Genomic DNA, 28,000 nt, shown 5'->3' on the forward strand with positions numbered 1-28,000 from the left:
CCAACTGTTGCATGCTCCTTGAGATTCATTCATAAACACAGTTCCTTACAGGCGCCTGCGCGTTGGACTACGCACGTTAAATGCCGAATTGATACCACAGGACACAAAACAATTCGGCTTTGCGCCAAAATTAAATCACGGCTGCCTCAGTACGACATCGCACGTTCATTGGCACAGACGTGTTCCGTTTTCCGGTAGGAAGAGGACAGGTGTTTAGAAAATATCAGGAAATGTGTTGGGATTAGACAGTAGTCATGCCTGGTAGGATATGTATGCTGCTGGTGCTTCTGTGCCTCGTGAGTTTCTGCCGCGGTGGCAAAAAGCCAGGGGAGGTGCTCCTGGTCATCGCCTGCCCACCGTATCCTTTGCAGGCCAGAAATGAGTGCTCAGCCTTATCGCACAGCGTGCTGGAGCAGCAGCGAGCACTGGTGCTGGCCGATATCTTCCCCGGAGACTTTGTCCTGAAGGTCCATGTGATGCATGAGCTGTTTAATTATTGGACCCTGCTGGACGCACTGCCTCATCTGCGAGCCCAGGCACGTGTGCTGGGTGCGCGCACGGAATGGATTATATGGTGTCAACACAACACGCGTGTTGCCTCGCTGCGCGGCCTGCTCGAGCAACTGCGTCGCCAGGACCCCAGGGAGGTGAGTTTGCCCCCGGAGGCCACAACTGTGCCCTGTACCATTGTGCTTCCTCCAGCTCTCCTTCTACGGCCACGCCCTCTACGATGCGGAGGCCACCATTATCCACCACTTCTCGAACTACCAGGATCCCCAGCGGTTCCCGTACCCCATGCTCAGTGCCGGAGTCGTTTTCTCTGGTGCTCTGTTGCGAAGGTGAGTCCTCTTTAAGCAGCATACTAAATGCATGGCGATGCAAAAGAAAAGGATAATTGATAAGCGAAGCAAACATAGAGGCATATCTTGAATGAATCACTTCCAGGTTGGCGGATCTGGTGGCTCCCAATGGCCACAACATCACCCATCACAGCGACTTCTCCATTGATGCCTCTCACGAACTGGCGCGCTTTATATTCGACAATGTATCGCCGCATCCGCACATTAGCACCCCGATTTCCGGAGGAATCATGCTGAAAGGTGCCAGCTACATTTGCCCCACCGCCGCATCCGTGCCGCACAGGAAAGTGGCATGTGTGCTGCACGCGCAGCCGGAGGAGCCACTGACTTCGTTGGGGCAGCGGAGGAATGGCTGTGTAAGTTTATTTATGCCTTGCATGCCTCGTTGCAGCAAAATCATATATCATGCTAAGGGGCTTTTGATTAAGATAGGTATTTGCAAAAATGACAAGTTTCGCCCATGTTTCATAAGTGTATTGAAGTTTTCAGGTTTGCATTGATGCGAAGGTAATGGAACCTTTGCTTTCTAAATGGAAAAATATGTTTAATTAGCCTTTTTTATTAAGATTCAGACTTTAACAATAGTTCAGAAGCTCGCAGGCAAGCGAGCCATTTTAAAGCCTTTAAATCAAAGTTCATTGATAGCCGAGTCAAGCAGATTCGAGATGCAGCCAAAGCAATTAGCATTTGAAACCTCCATAACCATAAATTGTCCATCGACCCCGAACTGAAACCCTCCGTTTCCGTTTCCATATATGCATCCTGCCCACCACCCCAACCCGGACGAGCAGGAGCACACAACAGGATCGCACATATACTTCGCCATCAAAACCTGTGCGAAATTCCACAAGGAACGCATACCAATCATCGAGCGCACCTGGGCAGCCGACGCCCGGAACAGGAGATACTACAGCGATGTGGCAGGTGAGCAGCCCGACGACAATGAGCGGGCAATTAAACCGCATGGGGCATCGGGAGCAGCGGGCGGGGCACTAACTTAACCCACACCCAAATCATCCACAGGAGTATATAGTACATATGCCTGGGCAAACATTGAATTTCAACCATTGTGATTGGCCAGCCACCACTCGCACTCGCACTCCCAATTCCCCAATCTCCTGCAGCGCCGGAGGAGGCGGCGAGGAGTTCACTTATTGAATATTCATTGATTTGACTTTCCGATTTCCCCCACTCCTGCTGCCCCAAACGAAACTCTCAACAGACGCCAGCATTCCGACAATCGGCACTGGGATACCCAATGTGCAGTCTGGACACTGTGCCAAGATGATGGCCATCCTACGATTATCCCTCAAGGACATCGGCGAGCAACAGGACATCCACTGGCTCATGCTCGTCGACGATGACACGCTGCTGAGGTGAGACGCCACTTACGGAGTGATGGGGAAGAGTGGGGATACTTGGGAGTGACCACTTCCACAGAGGCTTAATGGCCAACTCCACGAATCGATGGCCTTATTACTGCAAACCGCTGCTGATCCGAGGCTTAATTTTTTAATTTATTAAAGGAAATCCTGGTTTGCAGATATTACTATAATTGCTACCCTATAAAGCGCTTTGCATATGCATATCCCAGTCTGTCTGCTTTGAACTTCAAGCCTATCTTCTCATCATCGATATCTTACTTCAATATCTTACGACTTGAGTTGCCAAACCTCGTAGGTGCCACATAATTCATGAGTGTATTCAAACTTCGGCTTGTCGAAGGCACTCGCTGTCTCGTTTCCAATTATGTTTTCCGAACCAATCGCATGACGGCGCATTCAATTAAAAACGATTATATTGATATGCCCGATTCGTGGGGTAATCCACTCCACTGATCCACACCCATTTCGCCAACAGTGTGCCCCGACTGAGCGTCCTCCTGTGCCGCCACAACGCCACGGAGCTGGTGTACCTGGGCCAGCGATATGGCTACCGACTGCACGCTCCCGACGGCTTCAATTACCACACGGGTGGAGCCGGCATCGTGCTCAGCCTGCCGCTGGTGCGGCTCATCGTGGAGCGCTGCAGTTGCCCCAGTGCCAGCGCACCCGACGACATGATCCTGGGCTACTGCCTCCAAGCGCTGGGCGTGCCGGCGATTCCCGCTGCCGGATTGCATCAGGCCAGGCCGCAGGACTACGCCGGCGAACTGCTGCAGCTGCAGCCGCCGCTGTCCTTCCACAAGTTCTGGAACACCGATCCGGAGCACACCTACCGCCGCTGGCTGGGAGGCAGCCTGGTCAACCGTAGTGCCCCGCTGGCGACGCACCAGGAGCAGCCCGCTGCTGGACCACTCCACACGATGATGGGGCGGCATTCCTTGGCCGCAGGCGTCGGATTGCTGCAGGAAACGGGGCTGGGCAAGCACCTGGATCTCTGAGCCGCTGCGGTGAGTGCTGATGCAGAGAACGGAAGTTGGCAGTGGCAGTGGCGGCGGGCGGAATCCGAAAACCAATCTGCAGGCGGCAGACATCAAGCGGCTGCCAAGCACACGAATTCCCATTTTCTATAGACCGAAATTAAAATTGCGACTGGGTTTAGTCGCAACTCTGTGCACTTGTCTGCTTTGCGGCTTTCGTGTCAGTTTAATTAGTAGAAATGCTCAAATGTGGCTGAGTTTTCATTTTCATTTCATCATTGGCGCTGTTTGGGCTTGGAAAATATTCCTTTTCCTCGGCATTCGGTGGCATCATTGCCAGCATTTTTCGCTGACACAGATACAGAAACTTTACACAAAAATGAATCTGGACAGTGACAGTGACTTTACTGCCACAATGAGGTTGATGCAGGGCCCAAAAAAGCTATCTGATTTGAGGTGTGCGGATAACCTGCTCACAATTGGCTTAAACTAAGTGAGGTACTAGATACTAAGAAGCTTAGATACCAGATACTAAGCCTAGAACTTAGGTGTTAGATAGATTCAAATATATTTCTGGACCCACAAAGTCATATTATTACATATTATGATGAACAACTTGCTTGGCTTTCAATATGCCTCCTTCCGTGGGAATTTGTCACTAGTATAGTGAGCAGATCCATTACCCAGCATCGAAATGCATATCATTTGCATTCGATTCCATTCGACGACACTTTAACCACATCGCAACTCAAAGTACCTGCTTAAATCAGCATTTTTCGCACTTCGACCTCATTAAATGCAAATTTTAAGGCTCCAAGGGACGAATTGGTGACTACTTCTCTTTCGGTGGCATCAACAGCTTACGCTTGGGTGCACTTTTCCAATGGCTGGCGTGGCTCTTGGGTGTTGGGAGTTGGCTACGTTGTACCGCCATCCGCCCATCGCGTATCCGTCGGATAAACAAAGGGGTCAATCTGCACGGAGCGCCAAGTCTAGTCGAGTACTTTAAGTGCCGTGTTGGCTTTCCTAGCACCACTCTTTAATACGCCCAATGCATCAATTATTCAGGCACTAATCAATAGTTTAAGCAGGTCACAATGTCAGCTTATTTTCCACATAGGCGTAATCCACGTGTCAATTGCTTGGTTTAGTTCGTTGACAGCCGTAGAAATTGGCATTTAATTGGTGCTGAATTAATAAGCGACTGGGTGAAAGTTTCTGTCACTTATAGAGTTTGTTTACTTTACTTGGGGCATACTGCCATATTGCAGACTTTAGATATACAACAGCCACTGGCTTTGTCTATCATACTCTAAGAAGAGTATAATGCTTAGCAGAAAATCGTATGAATGGAATGATAGCAAGCAAAGAATGTTTCTGTGTCATAAGTGGAATGGAATTGACAGTAAAGTTTCTATAAAAATAAAGGCACGCTTAGACACAAATATTTATTGCTTTTCAAGAAGATGTTTTCGAAACGATTACTGTTGTAGTTTTGCTAGTTTTTCCCAGTCCAGATACACGGATTCCGCATAAATGAATGCAATGCATTTCTGTTTTTTCTGGCTGTTCACCTGACCGCCAAAATTGCTTATCTCGCCCACGGCGAAGGATGCAGTGGTGTTCACGTCGACTACGTGCTGCCCGCTCGTCCTCCACGTCCGTCTGTCCTAATTAGTTGCGGATTTTTCAATGAACACCAAGCCCAACCCTCAAACCTCAAGCCGAAGTCAACTGCAGCAGCCGCATGGCCGTACTGCGACAAGTTGAATTTAAAGCCAAATTTAATTTGTATAAATGCCGCATGTGAGTTGGGTCGAGTGCAGTACGGTGGAGTGTGCCCTTCCAGTTAATTTTGACTGAAAGTCACTGGGAGGAATCCACAAGGGACTCCTTTCCGAAAGCTTGCTGCACCAGTTGCAAAATCTTGAAGGATTCCAGGCAGTTCGGGGGGATTTCATATCGGATTTGGCATAGAGGATATGGGATTCCTAGGGATGCATATTAAGCACCATCATATGATACTAGCTTCATTCCAGTTGATTTGGAAAAAGTATTGGTTTTCCTAATTGTCTTTTGGGTTAACTTTTTAGTTACAAATGCAATAGTTAATAGATGTATTAGTTAGTAATAAATGAAACACAGAAATGGTTTAACACATTGTAGAACCATGTAAAGTTAACTTAACTTTTTTATTTACACTTTGTGTTCTTCTCTATCAGCTTAAGTCCTCAGAAAAACTGTTGCAGATATCATCTTGAGTTGGAGGGGCACGTAGAATTTTGCGACTTTTGCATAAAATTACAGTTTGTCCTGCAGATAGACACTAGTGGAGATTACAGGGACAACAGCCATGTGGTTGCCTGTGGCTCTTTGCAAGTGGATTATGGCTTATGCTGAACAATGTGACATCACTGGGAGTCCAGCCAGGACAGCGGCGTTAATCTTGTCCTGCAACATCAAGAAGTTAAGCCATCAGAAAATTTAAGTAACCGCCCTGGAGCTGGACGGGATGCACAACAGGGCAGAAATTGTTTAAAAGATTTCTTTTGGCCAAAGTGAGTTCAATCCTTGGGGATTTGCGAGCAGCTTGCACGGGGGCGAGGTCGAAGTTCAACGGCGCTGCAGCTGTGCGCAAAAAAGTAGTTACAGAGCTGGAAATTAAAGTATTGAACTGACCAAAGTTGTTTAATTTTCATTTTATCATAATAATAATAATTTATGTATGAAAATAGATAGTAATCTTAAAATAACATATAAAAACAAATACCAAGATATCCAAACAGCAGAACTTTATACCCTGTAATCGAGGAGTAGACAACACACATGCATTGTTTCATCTCTTTAGTAATGCATTTAATGGTTTGCAAAATGAGTTTATTTATTTTTATGTTAACAGGCGTGTGTTTCATGTTGGGACCAACTTCGTCAAACAGTTCCCAGTTGAAATGAGGCAATTGTTTTAGTTTGTCTTTGAATTTTGAATTCCTGCACTTGGCGATTTTAGCACACGTAAACATATTGTATGTGTAATGGGGTCCTTTCAATTTATATAAAACTAATAACGCTCTTAAGTTAGTTCAAGCTATGTCCTTTGATTTTAAAGCCTTCTTATTTTAAAGATTTTACTTCTTATCAGAACTGAAAATGAACCTAATTGGGGAATGATATACTAGAGGTTCTTGTAGAAAACTTAAATTAATAATTGTATTTCAAAGTAAAGGGAGTGTGAACTTCATTCTTCTGTTTCGGGTTCTGGCATAACCCCTCATCAACCCAAACTTGCCACATTTAGCCAACTGCCTGGAGTCATTTGCCAGCCGCAATTTGCGGAAAAAATAAAACAGTAGGACTACAATGAAGATCGCATCCAAAAGGGGGATGCCGCCAATGAGTTTCCTTCCTTTTTTGGACTCCGTGTCAGTTAACGTGCAATAAATTCCTTGTCCATGTCCAAACTTGAGTTTAACTCGAGGAAAAGGCGTTTTGTGTCTATCAGGGCGTCTAATCTGCAGACCAACCCAACCGACCGACTTGCCGCCACGTGCAATAAATTCGCAGGGCGAACGTTTGCACTATTTTGCCAAGCCTCAGGACTTTTCCTTCGCCAGGATAAGCGGCAGGACCTCTGCGCACTGCTAAGCTAGGCTCCAGTACGTGATCTGATAGCGAATGAACGGCAACCGCAGCCATGTGTGTGCAAACTTCTGGCCAAGTCGAGTTGCCACATTTGTTTGGCCCAAAGCACACGCACCTGTTCCGCCACCCAATCCACCCAATCCACCCAACCTCCTAACCTCCACCCACCAATCCGAGCATTTCTGGTGGGCAACCCACACAAAAGGACGAGCATTTCACGCTGCGCTAATTTACTTTAAATTGGTTTCTTGACAATGGAGTTGCGACTTCCTTGCAGGAATTATCAATGATTAATGACGACGACACCACCGGATGTCCTTGCTGCAGGATCGATTTTGTGCAGTGCCAAAGCAAAACTACTACAACTGCTAACTGATGGATAAAGGAAATATATGCTTATGCTTATTGAAATGATATATAATTTATATATTTTTGAAATAGTATCTAAAGTATATGTGCCTATAGGCTTGACCGCAACTGTATAAGTAACAATCTCCGGAGAAGGAAGGAGAGTCCTTTCCGCACAATATGTAAATTTTTATCGGTAATGGCATCTTGATGGCCGCCTTCGAAGTTAATAAATTGGTGAACTCAACTTAATGCCACATAAGTCGCCAATGACCAATTGAACTCAAAAGCGGCGAAAGCAACTCCACAAATTTGCTTTGGGCGTCATTCATTTTTTGTTGCTCCCATAATTAATGAGCAAACTTTTGGAGCCTTTTGTGCCAACTTGGGCCACAACCCCAATCCAGAACTTGCGTACAAGTGAATGTCCAGGTTCTATTGTCGACGCAGGGCGTCCAGATGGGCGTGGCACGTCAACTATACCCATACGATATATATCCATGTCCACCCCTAGTACTCCGCCTTCAATCAAGACGTAATTAATGGGCATAATGTTGGCCCTTTTATTGAGAAATTAATGGGAGTTAACCTTTCAGGTTAAATAGCGCGTTTTGGTCAAATCGAATGGCAAATATGTCATCATTGGGCAGCGAATTTGGTTGCGTCCTGTGGTTCATTAGTCCACATGGAGATACACAATTGTTGCCTGAAAAGCAACTCTTTGTACCTAGTTTATATAGTTTTAGATGGATTTTATGCAGTTCCAATCCTGGTACCTTTTGGTTTCAGCTTTGGGCTTAAAGCGGTAGTAATTGTTATTGACTGATATGCCAATACCCATTTTCCCTCTTTATATATATATATATATGTACAAACCCCTATTTTCCCCTGAAACACCAAGTCTTGGCCATCAAAACAGATTTAATACACAGATGTGCACAATTTGTGAGCAGCAATTGCCGGTGGTAATCATCAGTTACGACTTTCATTACATTCGACATTTTTGATACCGAGGAGAAATGCGTTCAGCGAAGCTTTGGCGACATAAATTAGTTGCACGTGACATCTTAAATGTACACAACATTTCAGTGATTTTAGTGATTTGCGCGATTTCCACGACTAAAACAACATTTTCCACACCCAAATGGATTGGTGGTGGCATTTGGTGGCACATTCGCAGACCACAAAATGGACGCACATAAATCAATCGTGAGGCGAAAATCGGTTGAAAAGTTTTCACGCACAATTGGCCAAAAGCGCAACAACTCAAACTGGACAGGTGACTTGGCCAAATTCACTAAAGTTGGCGCTGTCGTTGGATCACAGTCTTTAAAGCTTGAAATGCTTTCTAAGGACAACTACGAGTATATCATATAAAGTCACAATTTCATAACAGCCACGCTTCAGCTAAGCGTGTATTTTTAATGAACTTGCGCCCACATTTATGCATTAATTACACACTCTGACTTTCAATTCGCAGGGATATCTGCCCCTTTTCGCTGCCTTGCGCATCTTAAATGTGCTCAGAAAAAATACATTTCTTAGGAAATTTATACAGCTGTATTTAAAAATAATTGGTTCACAATTTTCCATTAGGGCCACAAATTATCGAGCCTTAATGCGAAAAGGGTGAACGTGACTCGCATTGAAATTTAAAAGGTGTCCAAAAATATATATTTTATCAGTACTGGATACTACAACTTATTTAAAATAAATTTAAATTTGTTTGCAGATTAATGACTCTACACAAGTAAAAACCAGTGCGGAAACGCTTTCAATTTATTTGTAAAAATTATGAAAAATTAAAGAAGCATACAAATCGTGAAAGTTGTGTTATTATAATTATATATAAATATACGGTGCTCCCTAAATCATTTCTATGAACTTATCCAAACTGCTGGTCAATTTAAGGCAAAGGTCGAAGTTGAATTTGGTCAAAATGTTAATTAAAGGCTAGAAACCTGGACAAATGATCAAGGGACTTTATTGGCATGCGATTTACAAATGAGAAGCTGTTCATTGAGTTAACTCTGCCCATTCCAAAGCACACTAATTACACTTGAGGATATGGCCCCACAAAATCCAACCGCATTTAAATTGCATTATTCACTCAGCACCTTGCTCCCCAGACAAATGCAATGAGTTAAGTTTGCTCAAACAATGTCAATTGGCACTGCAATTAGGGCCAGTTTGTTGCAGAATTTTGATTATTTGATTATTGGATTTCGATTTGCATTTCGGCAAAACACCAAAACACAAAAAGCCCGACTTTTTGAACTTCAATTGTCTGACTTGTTGACACAAAGACAACAATCCTTTATGCGACGAAAGGTGGCTGTTTTCCGAACAGATAAAATTAAGTTTTCGATTAATTAGCATCTAGTTGCGGAGCACAGGATGCACAGGATGCTGGGCAGTAAGTGTGCCTCGCCAGCTTCCGTTTTCAACATGCGGCCGTTAAATAAACGTCCACGGCCTTTGCATGCTACGTGGGTGCACTGATAAAAACAACGTGGTAACTTCAATTAATGATTACTAACTTACTTACACTTACCAACTAGTTTTGTTCTTTTAACTAAACTTCTTTTGGCAACCCAACAAAGTTTACTTGACATATGTATAGTATGGTATTATGTGTATGTATACACAGTTTGTTTCAGTGTATTGGGTCTACGTGGTCAGTAAAACGGATGCAGTTTGTGGTGTCCAGTTTTTGTTCTCGGACCATTTGACGGGTACGTCCACACCCACATCCTCACCCACACCTACACACACAACACACACACTCGTTTAGGAGAAACGGAGAACGGAGGACACATAGTGCAAAACAAAATCAGACGAATGCTAAATTACGTGCAAAGTTTACAAAAACATTTGGATTCTCGCAAACTGATGCCGCACTCCGTTCCCGTTCCCTTGCCCCAACTAATGTTGCTTAATTATTTGCAGTCAGAACGGTTAGTATAAATAAAAAAGTGGTCTAATATTAAAGAATGTTCGTGGCAGTTAAGCCAACAACAACTTGAGTTAAGCAACAAACAAAAATAAAATTGATTAAATTACAATATTTTTAGGCACACTAATATGGTGCACATGTCTATTGATGTCATTTACTTATTATTAAGCTTATAAGTATCGTGATAGCGATTTTTTGATTGCAAATAATGTAATTCTAAATTAACAAATTTAAGTTCAAATTTTCCGCCATTGGACAGTGCTGCCCATGCCGAACATTCTAGTCAAGTTTGGCACCCTTTGCGGCACACTGAGATTGCGTTTCGTCCGTATAGTCAGTTTATTTCAAAAGCGGTCACACTGGCCCACAACGTGTTTACAAAACGTTGTTTAGTTAATTTACCGCGAATAACACAAAATGGTTGAACTGGAGGGCTATGTAGGTAGGTAATCGAAGACACCTTGCCAATGCTGCTGCTAACTGAGCGCTCCTTGCAGTGGTGCCGCTGCGCACATCGCCCCAGGCGCAACATTGCCACAGCGTCTACATGCGGGAGCACTTCATCCGGCTGATGGATCCCAACAAACCCAAGGGACGCACACTCTTCCTGGTCAACGTGCCGCCCTACGTGACGGAGGACAGCCTGCGCACGGTCTTCGGCCGGGCGGGAAGCATTGAGACCGTGGAGTTCGCCGCCAAGCCGGGCAAGGAGGAGACCATCAAGTGGTACGAGGGCACCGGCGAACCCTTCTCCACCACTCGTCCGCCCTTCGTCTTCAAGGTGGCCTACATAGTGTTCGAGAAGAACAGCAGCATCGGCAAGGCCCTGGCACTGCAGAGCATCGACCTCTTCAACAGCAGCGGCGAGTGCATCGTCAAGACCGGCATGGAGCTGTGGCACGAGGAGTACGAGGGCAACTACCTGCTGGATGCGCGGAAGACGAAGCTGCAGATCAGCAAGTACATGGCCGGCTACGACAAGAGGGAGCGGGCGGCGGCGGAGGCGGCCAAGACCACAGAGGCGGACGCCGACGGATGGGTCACCGTGGGCAAGGAGGGCCGCAACGCCGGCTTCGAGCAGAAGGCGTCTGTGATTGGACGGCTGGAGGAGAAGATGGCCAGGGGTAACAAGACCAAGGAGCTGAAGAACTTCTACACCTTCCAAATACGCGAGAGCAAGATGCAGAACATCGTCGAGATGCGCAAGAAGTTCGAGGAGGACAAGCGAAAGATCGAGCTGCTCAAGCAGTCGCGCCGCTTCAAACCGTTTTAGTCCGTACGCATAGGTTAAGCATCGAATAAAACTTCTTTACGACACCAGAACGACCCCAAAATGCAAGTTCCAGGATCCAACGGCCCGACCGCAGATAAATCCTCATAAATTCGCTGTTGCCATTGACACCGCCGCGACCAAATCCTGGCCAACGCCACGACAAAGTCCCACAGCAATGCCATAACTTATCCCGACCGCAGTGAGGGGCATAAAAGCTTATAAAAAGCGAGCAACAAGAAAGGCAGCGTGGTGGGGAATGGAGCTCGGCCAACAACCGCTGCGCTTATTGTGTGATAATCACATATGGTTTATGTTAATTTGAGAAATGATAAAAATATTTCGCTTATCATCTTTAATCATAATCGTCGCTGCGCCGTCGTCGCGCCCGAAACGCACTCTGGAGCCCACTCGCCCAGGCCACGCAGCACGCGATTCCTCCATCCCCGATCCGCGAAAGGCAACGCTGGCTGAGCTCAGGTCCGGTCTCTCGGCGCCGTGTCGATACCAAGGCAATTAGGTCTTTCGGAATGGAATGGATTTGTTGATTGTAACAGAAGTGTGTGTTTTGAACAAGCCAAACTAGGTGCAAAATATATTAGTTTTATTAAGATAACAAATGTGATGCTACAGCCTTTTCAATCTTTATCAATTAAAAACCACAAAAACCAAACAGATTCTTACTTAGTCGCCATACAAACGTACCTCTGTCCCGAAAATCCACAGTCATAAGAATGTTTTGCTTATATTTTTGTTTAGAAAGGTGTCGGTACTACATTTGACTGGTTATTGAAGTACCCACTTCGGAATCCGCCCCTGATCTGTGACTAATATGTAGCGCGTAGGTCTTCGAGGCGATCGGGACCGTAGGTAACACGAGATTTGGTGGAGACTTACAAACGAGGTACGCGTCGGATAACGCATGCTGACGATGATCGCCGGGTCCTCGAGTCGAGTCTTCGTCGGCTGTGGATATGGGAATGGGTATGGGTATGGGTATGGATATCTGGGTATCGGTTTGGTGTGGGTATGTGGCTGTTGTTATTGGTGGCCTACTGTGGAGCCTGGAGACAGCAACACATTCATAATTTCTTCCGATTCGTATCGTTTAAACATTTTAAATTGATTAAAATGCGATAAATCATAATCGCCAACGTCGGCCCGAGCGCAGACACTCTGGAACTTGGTAACTTGGGAACTCGTGAACTAGGGGAATGGAGGACTTGGGGAATGAGGGACGGGGGGATTGGGTACCTCCTCGGGATCATGTCCGGGTGATGGAACGATTTATGCGCCTCGAACATAATAAAGTGTTAACGGAACGAGTTATTAAGGTAGTCTGAATGGGCCTAAGTTAATAAAGGCCAAAGCCAATTTGCATGGGCATTGTGCCAGCTCTTGCGTCTAAGGTTGCATCTAGGCATAGCTCTGGGCCGGGTCTCAATCTCGGCCAGCTATGCTCTCCCACCGATCGACGGACACACAAGATGTCGGGAAATATAACATAAGCCGACCACACGTACGTCTCCCATGCCGCACAGCTGGACGCCGTGCCCAGGCCCAGATCTCAAAACTCCAAACTCGAAGCTCAGTCCTCAGTTCTCAGACGCTGGATGAGGAAAAGCTGGAACGCCGTGTCTTGTGAGCAGAACAATCAATAAATTTGAACACGTGAGCGGACGCGAATGCGGACGGCTCTCGACGGGATCGTACCGATGCTACAGTCTACAGTTCCCCCCAAAAAACAACAGCCACAATTCAGAGCGATAAGTGATCAATGCGCCGTGTCGACTGATTGGGCAGCAGCGTTGATCCAGGAGGTGGGGCAGTCGAAGGTGCGGGATCTTAACTGGGGGAGCCACCAATTTGTGCTTATCGTCGATGCCGCAGAGAAAGTGATTTAAGGTGATCAGGATTTAATTTAAAATCTGCAAGCCAGTTTTTGATCTACTTAATCTAAAATTAAGCAATCATCTTCCAAAGAATTTACTTTATTGCTCCAAAAGCTAACCACATTTTCAAGTGGAAACTAACGTTGTGGCTCAATCAGTAGCAATCCTCGAAGTTGTACCATGGTGTGGCATCCACATCGTCCGTAATGATGGGTTCCCGACGCGCAGTCGATGGGCCGTAGAGGTTGTAGCGCCTGGAGCCAGCGACGATCTCGCGATACCGCCTCACCGGCGTCCTGGACATGTGCAGCTCCATCAGATCCCAGTTGTTGACGTCGCGGAACACGGAGCGAATCATGTGCATGCGGCCCAGTAGCTCCGTCTCCCGCAATCCCTCGTACCTACGACCAGTGCGTGCCCGGAATGTCTTGTAGACCTCGCTCTGCTGCTTGGTCTCCGTCGCCGTCTGCAGCTCCTTCCTGTAGAGCGCTCGTATTCCGCGTCCCAGGTGGCGGATGTGCTCGAAGTTACGCACGTTGAGTGCCACCAGGGCGACGGCGTCCAGATTCAGCAGCTTGTGCCCATCAATGTAGTTCTCCCGAAAGGTTTGCTGTAACAAAGTCATAGGTTGCATTCCGCCAAAATAGTGGTTAAGGTTCGTTGGTCACCTCGTACTCGGGATAGCCGAAGTTGCGCAGCCAGTCGGTCACGTCGTTGATGCTCCACTTGAAGACCTCGGTGCGGGCCTGGGTATCCACGATGGCGGCGCAGAGATTGAAGAGCGAGTCCGGCGAGGCCTTGAAGGGCAGCGGCACGTCCTCCTTGTCGTACTCCACGTCCGGGAACATGTAGCTGGGATAGCGGAAGCAGAACTCCTCCTCCTCCTGCGGCGGCTCGCAGATATCCGGGCTGTCCATGCCACTGGCACTGTGCGGCAGCGGGGACGGAATGGAGGAGCACCTGGACGCTGAGAACGACTCCATTCGAGTGGTGGAAGCGCACTGTTCGCGGGCCAAAGTGAATTGAGTTGCCCCGCAACGATTTGGTTGCGGTTTCCAGCGGTTCCTCAAGAATAAGTGCTGTTCGTGTCTGCTTACATGGTTTGATTGCGTTTCGCTTTCATTTGTTGTATGCCCTATAATTTTCCGGGAAAAGTTGTTGGCTCCACTCACTAGGCGCCAACTCATGCGAGAGTTGCACTTTAAATGGGCCAGTAGTTTAAGTAGTTTTCAAAGCATTCAGTATCCTTGAATACTACATATCCCGGAATATATCTGTATCTTTTTACTCGTAGAAGTGAAATATTATATCTTCGTTTTCACTTTGAAGAGGATAAAAGTGTCATCGACTGGCGGTGGATTTTCCACTCCCATTGCCTTCGCTTGCATTTGCATATCCCGCATTTTCTGGGTCACTTTGTGGGCTGGTGGGCTTGTGGTGCTAGGGAGTTTTTGGCACCAAATCCGCCCACTTGGCAGTTTACGGGAGTCTTGTGCTGGAAAGTATGCTATCTGAAGGCAGTCACGACAATTTTCCTATTAATAACGCCAGTTTCGCGTCGCAATTTCCACATTTCCACTTAAGCTTTCCACCCCGACGATCTTGTTCGTGTTCCGTTTTGCGGATTTCCGCTTGGGGAATGCGGTTTTTTGATTTATGGCCACCGGCACGGCACTGTTACCCACTTCAACCAGCGCAGACAGCGTGGAGCAGGTGGAGTTCACGCAGATCGCTCAATCCCAGGCCAATGGAAGCCGCATTCCTCGTTCGCGAAAGCGAGATGCCGCATCAGCGCCACCAGCGGCGTGGCTGTGGCTGTGGCTCCGCCCACCGCAACGGATCACTCGCATTGGCCACGAACCACCAACCACAAGCCACTCGCCGCTCTCGCCATGGCCTCTGCGCAGGGAAACCGGAATTCGGATGGGTTGCCTGTGTCTGTGTGGGAGTGGGAGTACGGGAACATATGGAGAAATCGGTAAACAAATCTCGGCTGCGCTCGAGGAAACGATCTCCGACTGAGCTAATGACACAGCGGCATGCTTGTGTGTAAACAAGCGATCTGTACGGCAAGGTATCCCATCTGTGTGTGGCCACAGTGGGATGAGGTCTATGTTAAGTGGTCTAACTGAATCTAGGGGGATTTTGAGTCATTATTAGTAAAGAGTGCAATAGCCTAATCTTGGGTATAACTTCGTAGCCATGATAGATAAAGATCCCGTTTTGCTAGGAGTAGGTATATCCTATATATATATAGGCATCATTTCAGACCCTATTCATGTATTGTTTGTGTATCGTTTATTGCTAGCATCATGACAGCGAGTCCATATCCTGCGCATCCAGCACTTCTTGCCCCACTGTAAGCACCAGGAACACACAATCTCAGCGAGATTAACCCCACCACCAGCAGCCAACCGCCAGCAGAGGGTTCCGCGTTGGCTGGGCAACGATCGATCGGCAATCGATGGCTGGTTGAGGAGCGTGCTCCCTGGCCGGTTCCGATCAGTTCTGAGTGGGATGTCTGGCACGGCGGTGGTTTAATCGGTGGTGCACGAGAACTGAGCAAATTTCGCGATCGTTTTATCGGCGCCCAGCGACGGTGTTTTGGACATGATAGTATCCGTATCCCCAGCTAACTTAACGATCGTTAACGCGTGAAATCAGTTTTGGTGACCCGAGTCGAGATTCGTAAATAGCAACATATAAGCCAGATATCCGAGCAATGTTACTACACGAGAGTGCCGCCAGCATGGAACAGAGTATGCCCGAGAACCTCAGCACTCACATGTACGGCGAGTGTGAAGTGAACCCAGCATTGGCCAAGTGTCCTGATCCAGTGGACGGCGATCAGGACCTGCCCACCAAAGAATCCTGTGCCCCCACTACAATAGTTCCACTCAGTTCGTCGCCAACCACAGCCACAAGCGCCACCAAAGTCAAGCTGAGCTTCAGTGTGGATCGGCTGCTGGGCTCGGAGCCCGACGATTCCCACCGAAGGAGCTCCTCCTCGCCCGCGACCAAGTCCTGCTGCGATGGCGGCATCCTCGCCTGCTGCTCCTTCCCACACTGCTTCGGCCAGGCGAATGCCGAACCTCGTAGGTTTGGACATGCTACGCTTCCTGCGACTTTCACACCCACTTCATCGCACCCGTACCCCTATGTGGGTCTGGATAAGCTGTTCCCCAGCCCCTTCATGGATTACAAATCAGTGCTCAGACCGACGCCAATCCGGGCAGCAGAACACGGTAAGGATGCACTAAGTGTAAAGGGGAATATCCTTTGATTGCGAAAGAAGTTATGCAGAATATATACACACGGAAACTTTAAGGGATCTGCATTTAGAGTATCATAACTAAGACAAGTTGATGGGAGGAGAACTTTTTGACTCATGAAGGAATGCCCTAAATAAATATTAAGTATATTGGTATTTATAATTTCGTACTTATCCGTATTCAATTGGAAGTTAAGCAAATATGGCATTAACATGTGTTAATGTATAATCAAATATATAGATACTTAAGCTCATTTGTAGGATACATTTCATATTGAAAGGAGTCAGCTCCATACAAATAGCAATTCAAACATCCAATTGCTTATTCATTCGCCTGGAACCTTTTCTAGTTCCTAGCAAAATAATACCTTCTAGATAGGATAAATCATCTGTACTATATGTGAAAACATATGTGCACTTCCAGCGCCAATAAAACTGATCAAAGCTAATCAGATATGGCGATTTGTCAATCATTCTGCATTCTTTTCTCGGAAATATGCAGGATCTCAGGGAACGATCAAAAGACTTGATGAGGAAGCTTCGCCATTTGCCCATCAAAATTCCGCAGCTATTGCGCTCTTTTTTCAATTATGGACTAGAATTATTGGCCATGTAGTGATTGCAGAAAAAAGCGAAATGAAATGAACATTCCTGGAAATTCAGAAAGAGGGAAAACCTAAGGCGCAGCCCCCAATAAATATCTCGTTTTTATTTGAATTATTAGTTGATCTGCAGCCATATTGTGCAATATTCCTGCGGCCAACTGTTCAGCGCCTTTGGCTCTTGACGAAAACAATCCGATTGTTGAAATCGACAACAAAATAGTCGGTATTGTTTTGGGTATTTGCCTTACTTCCTGCTGTTTTTGTATATCTGGGGACGAAGACTTCTTATAACCCTGCAGGCTGGAAGCGCACTTTGATCTTGTTTATGTGGAAATGGAAAAATGGGAAAATGTGAAAATGGGAATGGGAATAGTGAGGAACCTAATCGGTAAATGTTTCGGTTTCGGTTTTCGAATAGAAATTGTTCATTGTTTAACAAGCTGCTTGAGTTTTATACATATCGTCAGTATTGTACACAATTCTTATCAAGTGGGTGCCAACAATGCGAGGGCCTTAAACGATTCTTAAAAATCTTTTTGGATAAATGAGATATGTGTTTGGGATTCCTCAATGGGTAAATTGATTAGGAAATGTTTGAGTTACTAATTTATTTCAAAATAAAAGAACGGGAAATATGTAGACCTATTTTAAAATGATGGTATTAGCAAGCTCAACATGATAGTTAAAGTTTAGTCCAAGTAAATACAAAAAAGTTGCTTGATTCATCCAACGTAAATTTAATAGTAATAGCCTTAATATTACGCCGAATTCCAGCCAAAGGTTAAATGATGTATCAAAATTAGCGCCAAACTTAAATAAATTACACTTCCCACATTGATGGAGCATTCATGAAAATTATCATCAGTGCTAAGCGGTTTTCAAACACATTTGCTTCGGCCAAAATAGGAGGAGCAATTAGTAAGGCGAATAAATTCGACATAGCTCAATCAACAAGAGTTTGGTAAAGAGGAGAACAGACAGCCTCTGAAAGGCTTCATCAATCCTGTGGCCATCGCAAATAGCCGAAATAAGTGAAATGCAAAAGACCAAAGTGGAAAATTAAGAGCAATTTATGAACAAATTACGAGTCAGTCTTTAAAAATAAACTTCAAGCTCACACGGATCGTGGAAAACGTTTGTGCAGAGCAGTTTGTTTATTTGCTTGGGCAATTGGCCCGTCATTCATGGGCAGATACAGATAGCTATCCATCTAATTGCCCTCGCTAATGAATTGTTCCGCCGGCGAGGAGATTGGGAAATGGAATGGGGCACGACTTCGACAGGTGGAGGCAACTTTGGCCCGGCCAGAGACGCGGATCTCTGATAGATTGGGCGCCACGGGTCCAACTACTGAGGCTCAACCAACTCCAACGAGGCTCGGCTGCCGTTTAGGCCAACGACAGTGGAACAGGGAACGTGGCTGACCGATGGATGAGTCGCAGTGGAATGGATGCCTGGAATGGATGATGGTGTACGGGTGAAGCTATGCGGTGTTCTTGGGGTCCGAGCCAAAGGCCAAGTATTTACACAACCACCCACTGTGGTGGCCTTTCCAGGAGGAGGCTACCCTGTGGCTGCCCGCCGTGTCCAACCTGCCGGCCTCTGCGGAATTATGCCGTGATGGATTGATTGCATCGCATCGCACATCATAAAATCATGGAGCAGCCAGATCGCAGCCAAATCTCAGCCGGCTCCTCCGCCGACTATTTGTTGCTGTTTGCCTGTCCCGCCTGGCGATGAGTAGTTTGTTGATTGTTGTTGCTGCTCTTCTGGCTGCCGATCGATCCATCCATCGGTCCATCCATCCATCGCTCCATCCATCGATCGATTGATCGTACAGACCATTGTCTGATATGGAAATGGAAATGTCTGAACAATAATCCGGCGCCGTGCGTCTAATTAATTAGCAATTTATATGTTAATCCAACTGTTAGATGCACTTTCAAAGCGCTCGAAGATCCCTGATTAATGACGGGCCCCCAGACGATTTCTTTTGGAACTTTGAAGACTCTTTCTCAAGTTCCCAACAGCAGGGGAGGGCCGCCTGTAGCAATAATAATTACCACGCACTAAACGGAACTGATATATGTAGATACCACAACATCGGATTAACCTCTGATGTATAAGGAACTACAAAGAATTGAGTGAAAATTGACGACGATTCCCAATTCGCTTAAAAGTATCTCAGGGGATAAACTATTGAAAGAAGAAACGTGATTTATTAAGGGAGGTTATACTTTTGATTTAAATCTTTTGCTACTTTAGAGTTATTATATTTTGAAAGTACATAAATCAGATAAGATATTCTAGTAAAATTCAGATATTCGGAAGTGGGAACATATCTATATTATCTTTATTGTTTTTTAAATGGATTCAGTTTGTTTTGCGGAAGAGGTCATTCAAATAAACAAGTACTCCACTTGTCCAGCCGGTAGTCCGCCATTCCGGAGCACATGGCCCACTGGGAGTGCGCTGCTGAACCCCAAAGATCATTCGCAGTTTACCCCAAAGTGAGCCACACTGGGCGATGTTCGCCCAAATCGTAAATGTGGAATGTGCCGGACTAATAAATCGATGCAACTTAAATATGGCAGCGAAATTTACGATTCGCCAACACATCCTGCTGCAGATACATCTGCAATGCAGGCCCTTGAGTGATTTAAGATGGCATCCAAAAATGATCAGAACTCATTAAGATATTTACGGGGCCGCGGGATTGGGGCACACGGTATTTATAAATGTATCTGAACGGCAAAGCAGGCAATTAATGATCTCGCGCTGCGAATGAACCCCAAATGCCCCGCCCAACGGAGGAGGTGTTGAAAATCGGTGAAAACTCATTATAACAAACCCCCGATGGTTGACACAGACCAAATGCCAAAACGGCCAATAAAGGCGTTATTAGCCCCTGCAGATGTGCTGAGATTCCATTGGCGTTCCCGATGCTAATGCACATGCATACAGATGGAGATACAAATGTATCTACAAGTGCAGCAGCGCATTTCCGTTGCAGTGTAAATACACACGATCGAGTAGTGTGTTGCTTAAGTAAATAAAACGCTCGATCTGGAAAACAATTAGGCGCATGCCGCGAGCACACAAACAAATCGAATTCCACCTAGCACAACGTTGAAAAAGGCAATAAAAAATGCTAATGATAATTTGTTGATAAAAGTTGGCTCCAAACAAAGAGAAATAGCTTTCAGTTTGCAATCAAACAAAATAATATTAAAAACTAAAGGATACTGAGTTAAATTGTGGTGGGTTTTAAGTGCTAATTGTTTTACTTGATACAAGTATAAGAACGTTTGTATTAATTGGTTGTCGCTTTATAAGGATTCAAAAGACCTTTTTTGTAGCATACTTTTCAACGCAGTCCTTTGAGTTACTGAATGCAGCAATGATCTTGAGTGACGAAGGACTGTAAATAAATGGGATTAAAATAGGGATATTAATGCCAAGGAGATTTTTTCTGTGTGTATGAATTCTGAGATATTTAAAAAACATTTAAGGGAAGTAAAGCACTCCAGTTCGACCTCAACCTCGTGTGCCCCATGTCGTGTTCGATTACCCCAAATAATTTTCGCTCTCTGGAGGTAATTGTTGTTGTTTAGATTCGCGCTCGGAGTAAACAAACTTGGTTGCCCCCTAGCCACAAAACGCTTCAAATATATTTTCCAATTAAGTGAAAATTTTATTATAAACAAACCCATTTAAAAAATGTTCAACGTGCATTTTATTGAACAAAATAATTTACTCAAACAACAAAAAGTTGAATTTCATATTTTCTCTGGCGAAATTATTTTCATTTCTTTGGACTGCGATAAATGTATTATTTCCTGCGGATACAATGTGCAACTACCAAGGGAGGATGTTGCCCATAAGTAATGGTAGTTTTCCTATAAAAATAAATATCGAAATGAGTGCGTAAAAAACGCACCGGATTCGGTATGGCAATAAAATAAGAGTTATGTCTAATAAAGGATGTATGAATCTACCAATTGACTTTAACACAATATATACCCGAATTCAATCCCCCGAACAGCGGCACCCACTTATCCCACGCTGGCCACCAATGCGCTCCTCCGCTTCCATCAACATCAGAAGCAGCAGCATCAGCAGCACCACCAGCATCAGCAGCATCAGCCGCATCATCAGCACCATCCCAAACACCTCCATCAGCAGCAGAAGCCCCCGCCACACAACCCGACGACAGCCGCGGCGCTACTGGCGCCCCTCCACAGCCTCACGAGCCTCCAGCTGACGCAGCAGCAGCGGTTTCTGGGCAAGACGCCGCAGCAGCTCCTGGACATCGCACCCACATCGCCCGCCGCAGCCGCATCCCAGAACGGTGCACATGGACATGGAGTTGGTGGCAATGGCCAGGGCAACACATCAGCCGGAAGCAATGGGAAGCGCAAGCGCTCCTGGTCACGCGCCGTCTTCACGAATCTGCAGCGCAAGGGCCTGGAGATTCAGTTCCAGCAGCAGAAGTACATCACCAAGCCAGATCGCCGCAAGCTGGCGGCACGTCTCAATCTCACCGACGCTCAGGTTAGTTACAAAGCCATATTCTACAACCAATATCTGCTATCCTTAATGCCCGATTAGGTGAAGGTGTGGTTCCAGAACCGTCGCATGAAGTGGCGGCACACGCGGGAGAATCTGAAGAGCGGCCAGGAGAAGCAGCCCAGTACAGTGCCCGGATCCGGAGGAGTCTTCAAGGCCTCCACGGCATCCGCAGAGAGTACGCCCCAGGAGCCACTCGACTACAGTTCGGATAGCTGCTCCAGCGTGGATTTGAGCGAGCAGGCCGACGACGATGACAACATTGAAATAAATGTGGTGGAGTAGAGAGCTGCTTATGTTATGTACATAGCTCCGTTTACACGTGTAAAATGCCATGTAGATGTATTCAGTGCTAGTTGTAATGTAATGTAAAGTAGATAGATACTGCACAAAGTGAATTTAAATTATTTCAAACTGTACGATAATCTAAACGTTTATGTGTAAAATATTTATAATAAATTCTGTAGTAAATGAACTTGCGAATTCTCCGTTTTATTTATTATTAATCTACCATTCACTATTGCACAGTACGAAGTTATGGCAATACGCAGTGCGACATTCGTGCTCAACGCGGCAAGAACAGAAAGTTTAATTAAGCAAATACCGCTGCGATCAGCAGAATACGAAGCTCGGCGACAACGGGGAGAGGGAGACCTTCTCTAATCAAGACGACGATAAAAGACGATACGACTGAATGGCCAGAGCAAATACCCGCGGACTGGAGTCAGTTGGTCAAGCGCGGGGGTGCGATGGGTTATCCAATCCGCCGGATCGGATGGAGGATTGTGAGAGGAGGGGGGAGGGGAAAAGGGGGGCACGACGGATATAGAGCACTAATTAGAAAAACAGTGGGGCAAATTGTTGGTGCGCGACATTGAAATCGCACTCACATGTGCTTTATTGTCATTGGCGATCTCTTTGGGCAAGTTCGTTAATTATTTCAATTAAGTTAACACTCAACTTAAATTGTAGAAAATACCAACTGAATTTAAAGAATATTTATAATTATTATTTATTAAAATATATTACAAAATACGGTATAAACAAGAAATGTATTTTATGCATACCTATTACTTTTACCTTACATGCAAGCTTACATTCTTGTTTAAGAAAACAAATGAGTTATACATATATGCGTTATTCCTAAAGGGTATTTAATCTTCGGTGTGTGGCATATACCATTTCCGCTCAGTTGAAGTCTGTTTGCTCACGTTCAGTTGTTTTCCCCAAAGCGAAGTGCGCGGTTGAGTTTCAGCTTAGGTGTTGCTACTGCTCCCCTCAATTTGTAGATCTTACAGATCGGATCATTGGATAAGCGAAGATAGACTGCACCATGGGCAACACCCAAGCCCGGCAGCTGGAGAACCGCCAAGTGCCGAATCGGAGGAGTAGTGAGTGCCGAAAAATACGATCTCTGACATCTTAAGAGCCCATTTTGTAACCGCTTCGAAGGCATTTTGTGGAACTTTCGGTACTCGAACACAGTGCGCCGTCGCGAAGATTTGGCCGTGATGGTGCACAACTCCAGGATGAGCATCAGCGATTGGCTGGACCTTCTGGAGCTGCAGCAGTACGAAGGTTTGCCTGATCAGCAGTTCCCCCACAATCGAGACTGTATATAATATGCTTACCAGGTAACCTACAGGAGTTCAGCATCGTGGACGACGTGGTGGACATCACGGACAAGGAGCTGAAACAATGTGGCGTACGCGGTGCCCATCGCCAGCGGATGGTCAACAGTTTGCTGGGTGTTCGTGCCAAGCGAAGGCAGTCCATGAATCTGGAAGGTAAGCCAGTGAGATAGATAAAACGTAGTTACCTCATAGAGATATCTCTCTTGATTAGCAATGAGCAGTGGCCCGCGAGAAGTTCCGCGGCGCAAGAACTCCTGTCCATTGGTTTATCTGGGTGAGAATCCCCAAGATATGGCGGGCAGCGGCGATAGCGGACCCGCCGTGATTACCACCAAGAGCGGCAAGGTGCTGAAGCAACTAACCTTCGATGAGACCTCCACCATGTAAGTGTGCAGTTTATAATGCACCATACAAAATTCATTCAAATTCAAAGCAATGATTATTATGTTAATAGATGTAAGGGTATATCTATTCCCGCTTGTTGGAGTTTTCCCATTAAACGCATTTGATTGTATTTGTTTGGGAAAAGCTGAAATATCCAACTTCTTCCACAACATCCACAAGACTTCCTTTTACCCTCATTAAACAACCATAACATGGACTCTGCGCATGCTCCGCGAATTTCCCAAAAAGCGAGTTCGAGCGTCCTCAGAGTTTTCCAACAAAACCCAAAACAAACTGCGCGGAGTAGCGTGGTGCACAGAAATCGGCGTGTCCAACCCCCAAAAGTGCACCGCACTCGAGTCCTTTGCCGTGAACTTTTCAGAGCAGATTCGAGCGGCAGGCAGTTCAGACTACTACCTACTACCGAAGGACCTTAAGCTGCACTCCTTTTTTCGAGACTAGTTCTGTGCTGGAGAAGTCTAGTTAATCCCAAATGGAGAGTTTTGCATAGAAATCGTATTTATCGGGCAGCTGGAGTTACGAGCTCTTTCGTACCACTAAGAAACCAGGTTAGGGTGTGTCCTGTCCCAAATTTTCTACTGCAAAATGGGCGTAGCAGGTGAGTGATAACAGAGGCAGATTCGATTCCTAAAAAACTATATCATCTCGGTGCCATGTAAGTTTAATGCAGTTCCTTCGACTGCTTAAGCGAATTTCATGGTGTTAAAGCATTAGGTCTGCAAGTTTATTACTACTTTTTTTGCACTTGAACTTCACACATATAGTTGTCCATATACCAAGGACCAAATCCTGTGGGAGCAAATTTCCCCAAAGCCGCCTGTGGGAGGAATGGCCTTTGTGACCATCAAATTACCCAAAATAAGGGAAATTAACTCTCTCACTCGTCTCTCCACTCGCAGCTACGAGGAACTGAGGCCGCGTTCCAAGTGCAACAGTCCCCATTGGGCCACCGAAGACAGCATGATGGAGGGCTACGGGAGCAGCAACGCCACCACTCCGCTGGCCACCGCCCAGCCCAGTCCCGGCGAGCAACAGGAGGCCATCGCCCTGAAGAAGGCGCTCGAGTGGGAGCTGAGTCTGGACGCCCGCGAGCTGCGTTCCCATGCCTGGTACCATGGAGCCCTGCCCCGCCAGCGGGCCGAGGAGATCGTGCAGCGCGAGGGCGACTTCCTGGTCCGCGACTGCGCCTCCCAGCCGGACAACTATGTGCTCAGCTGCCGGAGCAAAGCGGCCGTACTGCACTTTGTGCTTAACAAGGTGGGTTTTGGTGCAGTTTTCCGTATTGTAGAACCAGTTTACCAGTTTGCCTAATGTGCGTATATCCTTCAGTTGGTGCTTCAACCGGAGACGGTTTACGAACGCGTGCAGTACCAGTTCGAAGAGGATGCCTTCGATACGGTGCCCGACCTAATAACCTTCTACGTGGGATCCGGCAAGCCCATCTCATCGGCCTCGGGAGCGCTCATTCAGTATCCCTGCAACCGCACCTATCCGCTCTCCTTCTACGGCCACAAGATCGTGGGCAACCAGCTCCACACGCAGATGCTGGCCGGCCTCCGAGGTCTGAGTCCTCTTAACTCGCCGATGGGCAGCAATGGGGCAGTGGGAGCAGGTGTGGCTGGTACCTTCCGCTTCGAGCCGCAGCAGCAGCAGCTCTCCCCGATGGCTGGCTCACCGGCCAGTCCGCACTGCTCGCCACCGAGGGCACGTCGAGAGGTTCCTCCGCCGCCGCGGCTGCCCTGCAAGAAGCAACAGCGCTCCCAGAGCCTCACACCAGCGCAGGCCATGTTGGTGAGCAACATCAACAAGCTTCAGGAGCAGCAGCTGCACATGCAGGAGCTGGAGAACGGCAACGCAAACGGAGTAACGCGCTTCCAGACGATCGCCAGATGCAATCCGACCAGTGAGCAGCACCTGGAGAGCAAGTTCACCACCCACTCGCTGCCCAGGCCCAACACGTCGGCGGCACAGGCTCTTCGCCAGCATGCAGTGGCCCGGATCTCGAGCCTGGCGAGGAACTGCAGCCTGGACTCGCCGTCGGACTCGCGGCCACCCAGTCCGCCGCCCAAGCCGCGCAAGGAGCCCATGGCGGCGGTACTGGCCTACCAGGCCAGTGGCTCCGACTCGGGGAACGGGTCCGGGGATTCGGCTCTGGGGGATGCATGTGAGGCGAGCGTGCAGCGGGGTGTGATAATCAAGAATCCCCGATTCATGACCAGCTCGGTGTCCAACGGGACGCTGAAGAGCTTCACAGAGTTCGACGTCCTGGCCGCTGAGGAAGAACTCTTCACCATGGCCATTGAAGAAGTTAAAACAGTAAGTTGCCTTAAATCTAGCTTCCCAAGCTTAATCTTAATGCATTTTTATAGGCAAGCAAGTTTGACTTTGAGAATTTTGTTACTCTCCTACTGCCGTCGGTGGAGAATAAGCCCCTGGACGGCGATGCCCTCAACACCTTCAAGATGATGCTTCTGGAGACGGGCCCGAAGCTGCTGGCGGAGCACATCACCCGCATCGACATTGCCCTGTTCTTGGAGGAGCCGTCAAACGAGGAGGACTACTATCTAAGCTGTTCGGGTCTGGAGCTGCTAACACTGCCCCATGGAAGGGTCTTTAGGGAGGACATAATAGAGCGGACGCAGTGCATCAAGTTGATGGTGGCCGTGACCATACTCACCTGTCAAACGGATCTGGACCGCGCTCAGCTGCTCAGTAAATGGATTCAGATCGCCGTGGAAACCAAGACGGCGCTGGGAAATCTGTTTGGCTTCTGCGCCATCATGTTGGGCCTATGCATGCAACAGGTGAGTACTAGTTTATTGCAGTGTACACAAAAACAAAGCACTTTTTGTTGGTTTCTAGCTAAGAGGAATACATTAGGTCAACACAGTTTATGGCTTAGCAAACAAGTAATGATTTAAATGCACTTTTTATATTCGCAGTTGAAATGTATTGTTTTAGTGACACGTTAGCAATTTGCTCCATCGCAACTTGTTAGTTTAAGGTCCATCATAACCGATTCTCAGGTCTGTTTACTTAAGTGTTTCATCACCTCTTCCAGATCCAAAAGCTCGACCAGGCCTGGCACATCCTGAGGCAACAGTATACGGACAGCGCCTTCACCTTCGAGGCCAAGCTGCGCCCCACGTTGAGCATCATGAACGAGGCCTCCAATCCCCAGGCTCCAAACACAACCGTTCCTCACGTTCTGCTGTACGCGCTACTCATCGATCGGCCCGTCATGGACATCATAAACCACTCGAACATCGACGATCGTCCGGCTCTTTACCACACCTGTATTGCTCCTTGGGAATCGAAGGCGGACGACTTTGGCATGACCATTAACTTCCAGCATCTGGATGCCTCGCGCGGCTTCCTTAAGAACTTGGAACTGTATCGGAAGAATGCCAAGATCATCCTGGAGGACGCCAGCCCTCGGCTCGATGAGCTTCTGGCAGATGCCTTTAGGTAATATTGCACAATCCACTTCCCTGGAGTCTCACTCAAGACAGCTTTATCCTTGCAGAACCGAGTTCCATGTGAAGTTCCTATGGGGCAGTTCCGGAGCAACGGCAAAGGCCGAGGATCGCCACAACAAGCTGGAAAAGGTGCTGACCCTGATGGCCGACAAGTTCTGCATGATGGCCGAGCAGTAGTAATCTGTGAAATAATATGGACTCATGTTTCTGGCTGATATCGAAAAACTAACTTAAAGCAAACCATTGCCAGAACCTCCTACTTACTATCCACAATGTCTCCAGACCCTCCGCAACCTTCAATTTCGAGCTGTCTCTACCTCAGCCTGAGTATATATCATTTCAGCAGAAACACAAAAGCACTTTATGTTACAGTTCAAATACCGATTAATCCTTAGTTAAGTTAAATTTAGAACTATACGCATATTCAAAAGTTAGTTATCATATTTTTATGGCAAACTCTTTAAGAGCAACCTCACTCTGACGTACTTACTACCAAAGTTTTGTATTACTACCAATCCCATTATTTATTCTATGCAATAACTTACTCTACTATAGATGAGACAATATACATTAATCAAAACATCATAAGCAAACATACTCTCTCACAAAATGATATAGGCATAACACTATGAATGCATAACTTTTGCAATTTTGTATATGTAAAGATAATGATAATAATAAAGAAAGTACTTAAACCCAACTGAGTTGTA

At 46.7% G+C, this 28,000-nt stretch overlaps 5 protein-coding genes across 6 annotated transcripts; 4 read left to right on the forward strand and 1 right to left on the reverse strand.

Moving 5' to 3' along the window:
* Positions 1-10: 10 nt before the first annotated feature.
* LOC120450799 (beta-1,3-glucosyltransferase) lies at positions 11-4,606 on the forward strand. Its single transcript, XM_039633969.2, has 6 exons — positions 11-647; positions 703-839; positions 946-1,216; positions 1,652-1,784; positions 2,083-2,236; positions 2,721-4,606. Exons 1-6 carry the CDS (start codon positions 255-257, stop codon positions 3,241-3,243), a joined length of 1,611 nt encoding a protein of 536 aa, XP_039489903.1. The 5' UTR covers positions 11-254; the 3' UTR covers positions 3,244-4,606.
* A 5,875-nt stretch (positions 4,607-10,481) lies between these two features.
* LOC120458547 (ribosomal RNA-processing protein 7 homolog A) lies at positions 10,482-11,488 on the forward strand. Its single transcript, XM_039646228.1, has 2 exons — positions 10,482-10,607; positions 10,663-11,488. Exons 1-2 carry the CDS (start codon positions 10,583-10,585, stop codon positions 11,436-11,438), a joined length of 801 nt encoding a protein of 266 aa, XP_039502162.1. The 5' UTR covers positions 10,482-10,582; the 3' UTR covers positions 11,439-11,488.
* A 1,993-nt stretch (positions 11,489-13,481) lies between these two features.
* Positions 13,482-14,310, reverse strand: LOC120457077. The gene is made up of 2 exons (XM_039644259.2): positions 13,996-14,310; positions 13,482-13,937 (listed from the first exon to the last, which is right to left on the reverse strand). Exons 1-2 carry the CDS (start codon positions 14,308-14,310, stop codon positions 13,482-13,484), a joined length of 771 nt encoding a protein of 256 aa, XP_039500193.2.
* Positions 14,311-15,906: 1,596 nt separating this feature from the next.
* LOC120453852 (homeobox protein H2.0) lies at positions 15,907-22,185 on the forward strand. The gene is made up of 3 exons (XM_039638759.2): positions 15,907-16,572; positions 21,249-21,757; positions 21,815-22,185. The coding sequence occupies exons 1-3, from the start codon at positions 16,050-16,052 to the stop codon at positions 22,055-22,057; spliced, it is 1,275 nt and encodes a 424-aa protein (XP_039494693.2). The 5' UTR covers positions 15,907-16,049; the 3' UTR covers positions 22,058-22,185.
* A 169-nt stretch (positions 22,186-22,354) lies between these two features.
* On the forward strand, positions 22,355-27,990 carry LOC120458548 (breast cancer anti-estrogen resistance protein 3 homolog). Of its 2 annotated transcripts, XM_039646229.2 has the most exons (10): positions 22,355-22,557; positions 23,062-23,163; positions 23,225-23,350; positions 23,407-23,559; positions 23,618-23,789; positions 24,711-25,068; positions 25,141-26,127; positions 26,181-26,615; positions 26,873-27,279; positions 27,338-27,990. In XM_039646229.2, exons 2-10 carry the CDS (start codon positions 23,106-23,108, stop codon positions 27,465-27,467), a joined length of 2,826 nt encoding a protein of 941 aa, XP_039502163.2. In that variant the 5' UTR covers positions 22,355-22,557; positions 23,062-23,105; the 3' UTR covers positions 27,468-27,990. The 2 variants fall into 2 exon arrangements, with proteins under 2 accessions (XP_039502163.2, XP_043862866.1); XM_044006931.1 differs by lacking the exons at positions 22,355-22,557; positions 23,062-23,163; positions 23,225-23,350; positions 23,407-23,559; positions 23,618-23,789 and adding an exon at positions 23,884-24,409.
* The last annotated feature ends 10 nt before the right edge of the window (positions 27,991-28,000 follow it).

The sequence above is a fragment of the Drosophila santomea genome, chromosome 2L (assembly GCF_016746245.2).
Source record: "Drosophila santomea strain STO CAGO 1482 chromosome 2L, Prin_Dsan_1.1, whole genome shotgun sequence".
NCBI classification, from domain to species: Eukaryota; Metazoa; Arthropoda; class Insecta; order Diptera; family Drosophilidae; genus Drosophila; species Drosophila santomea.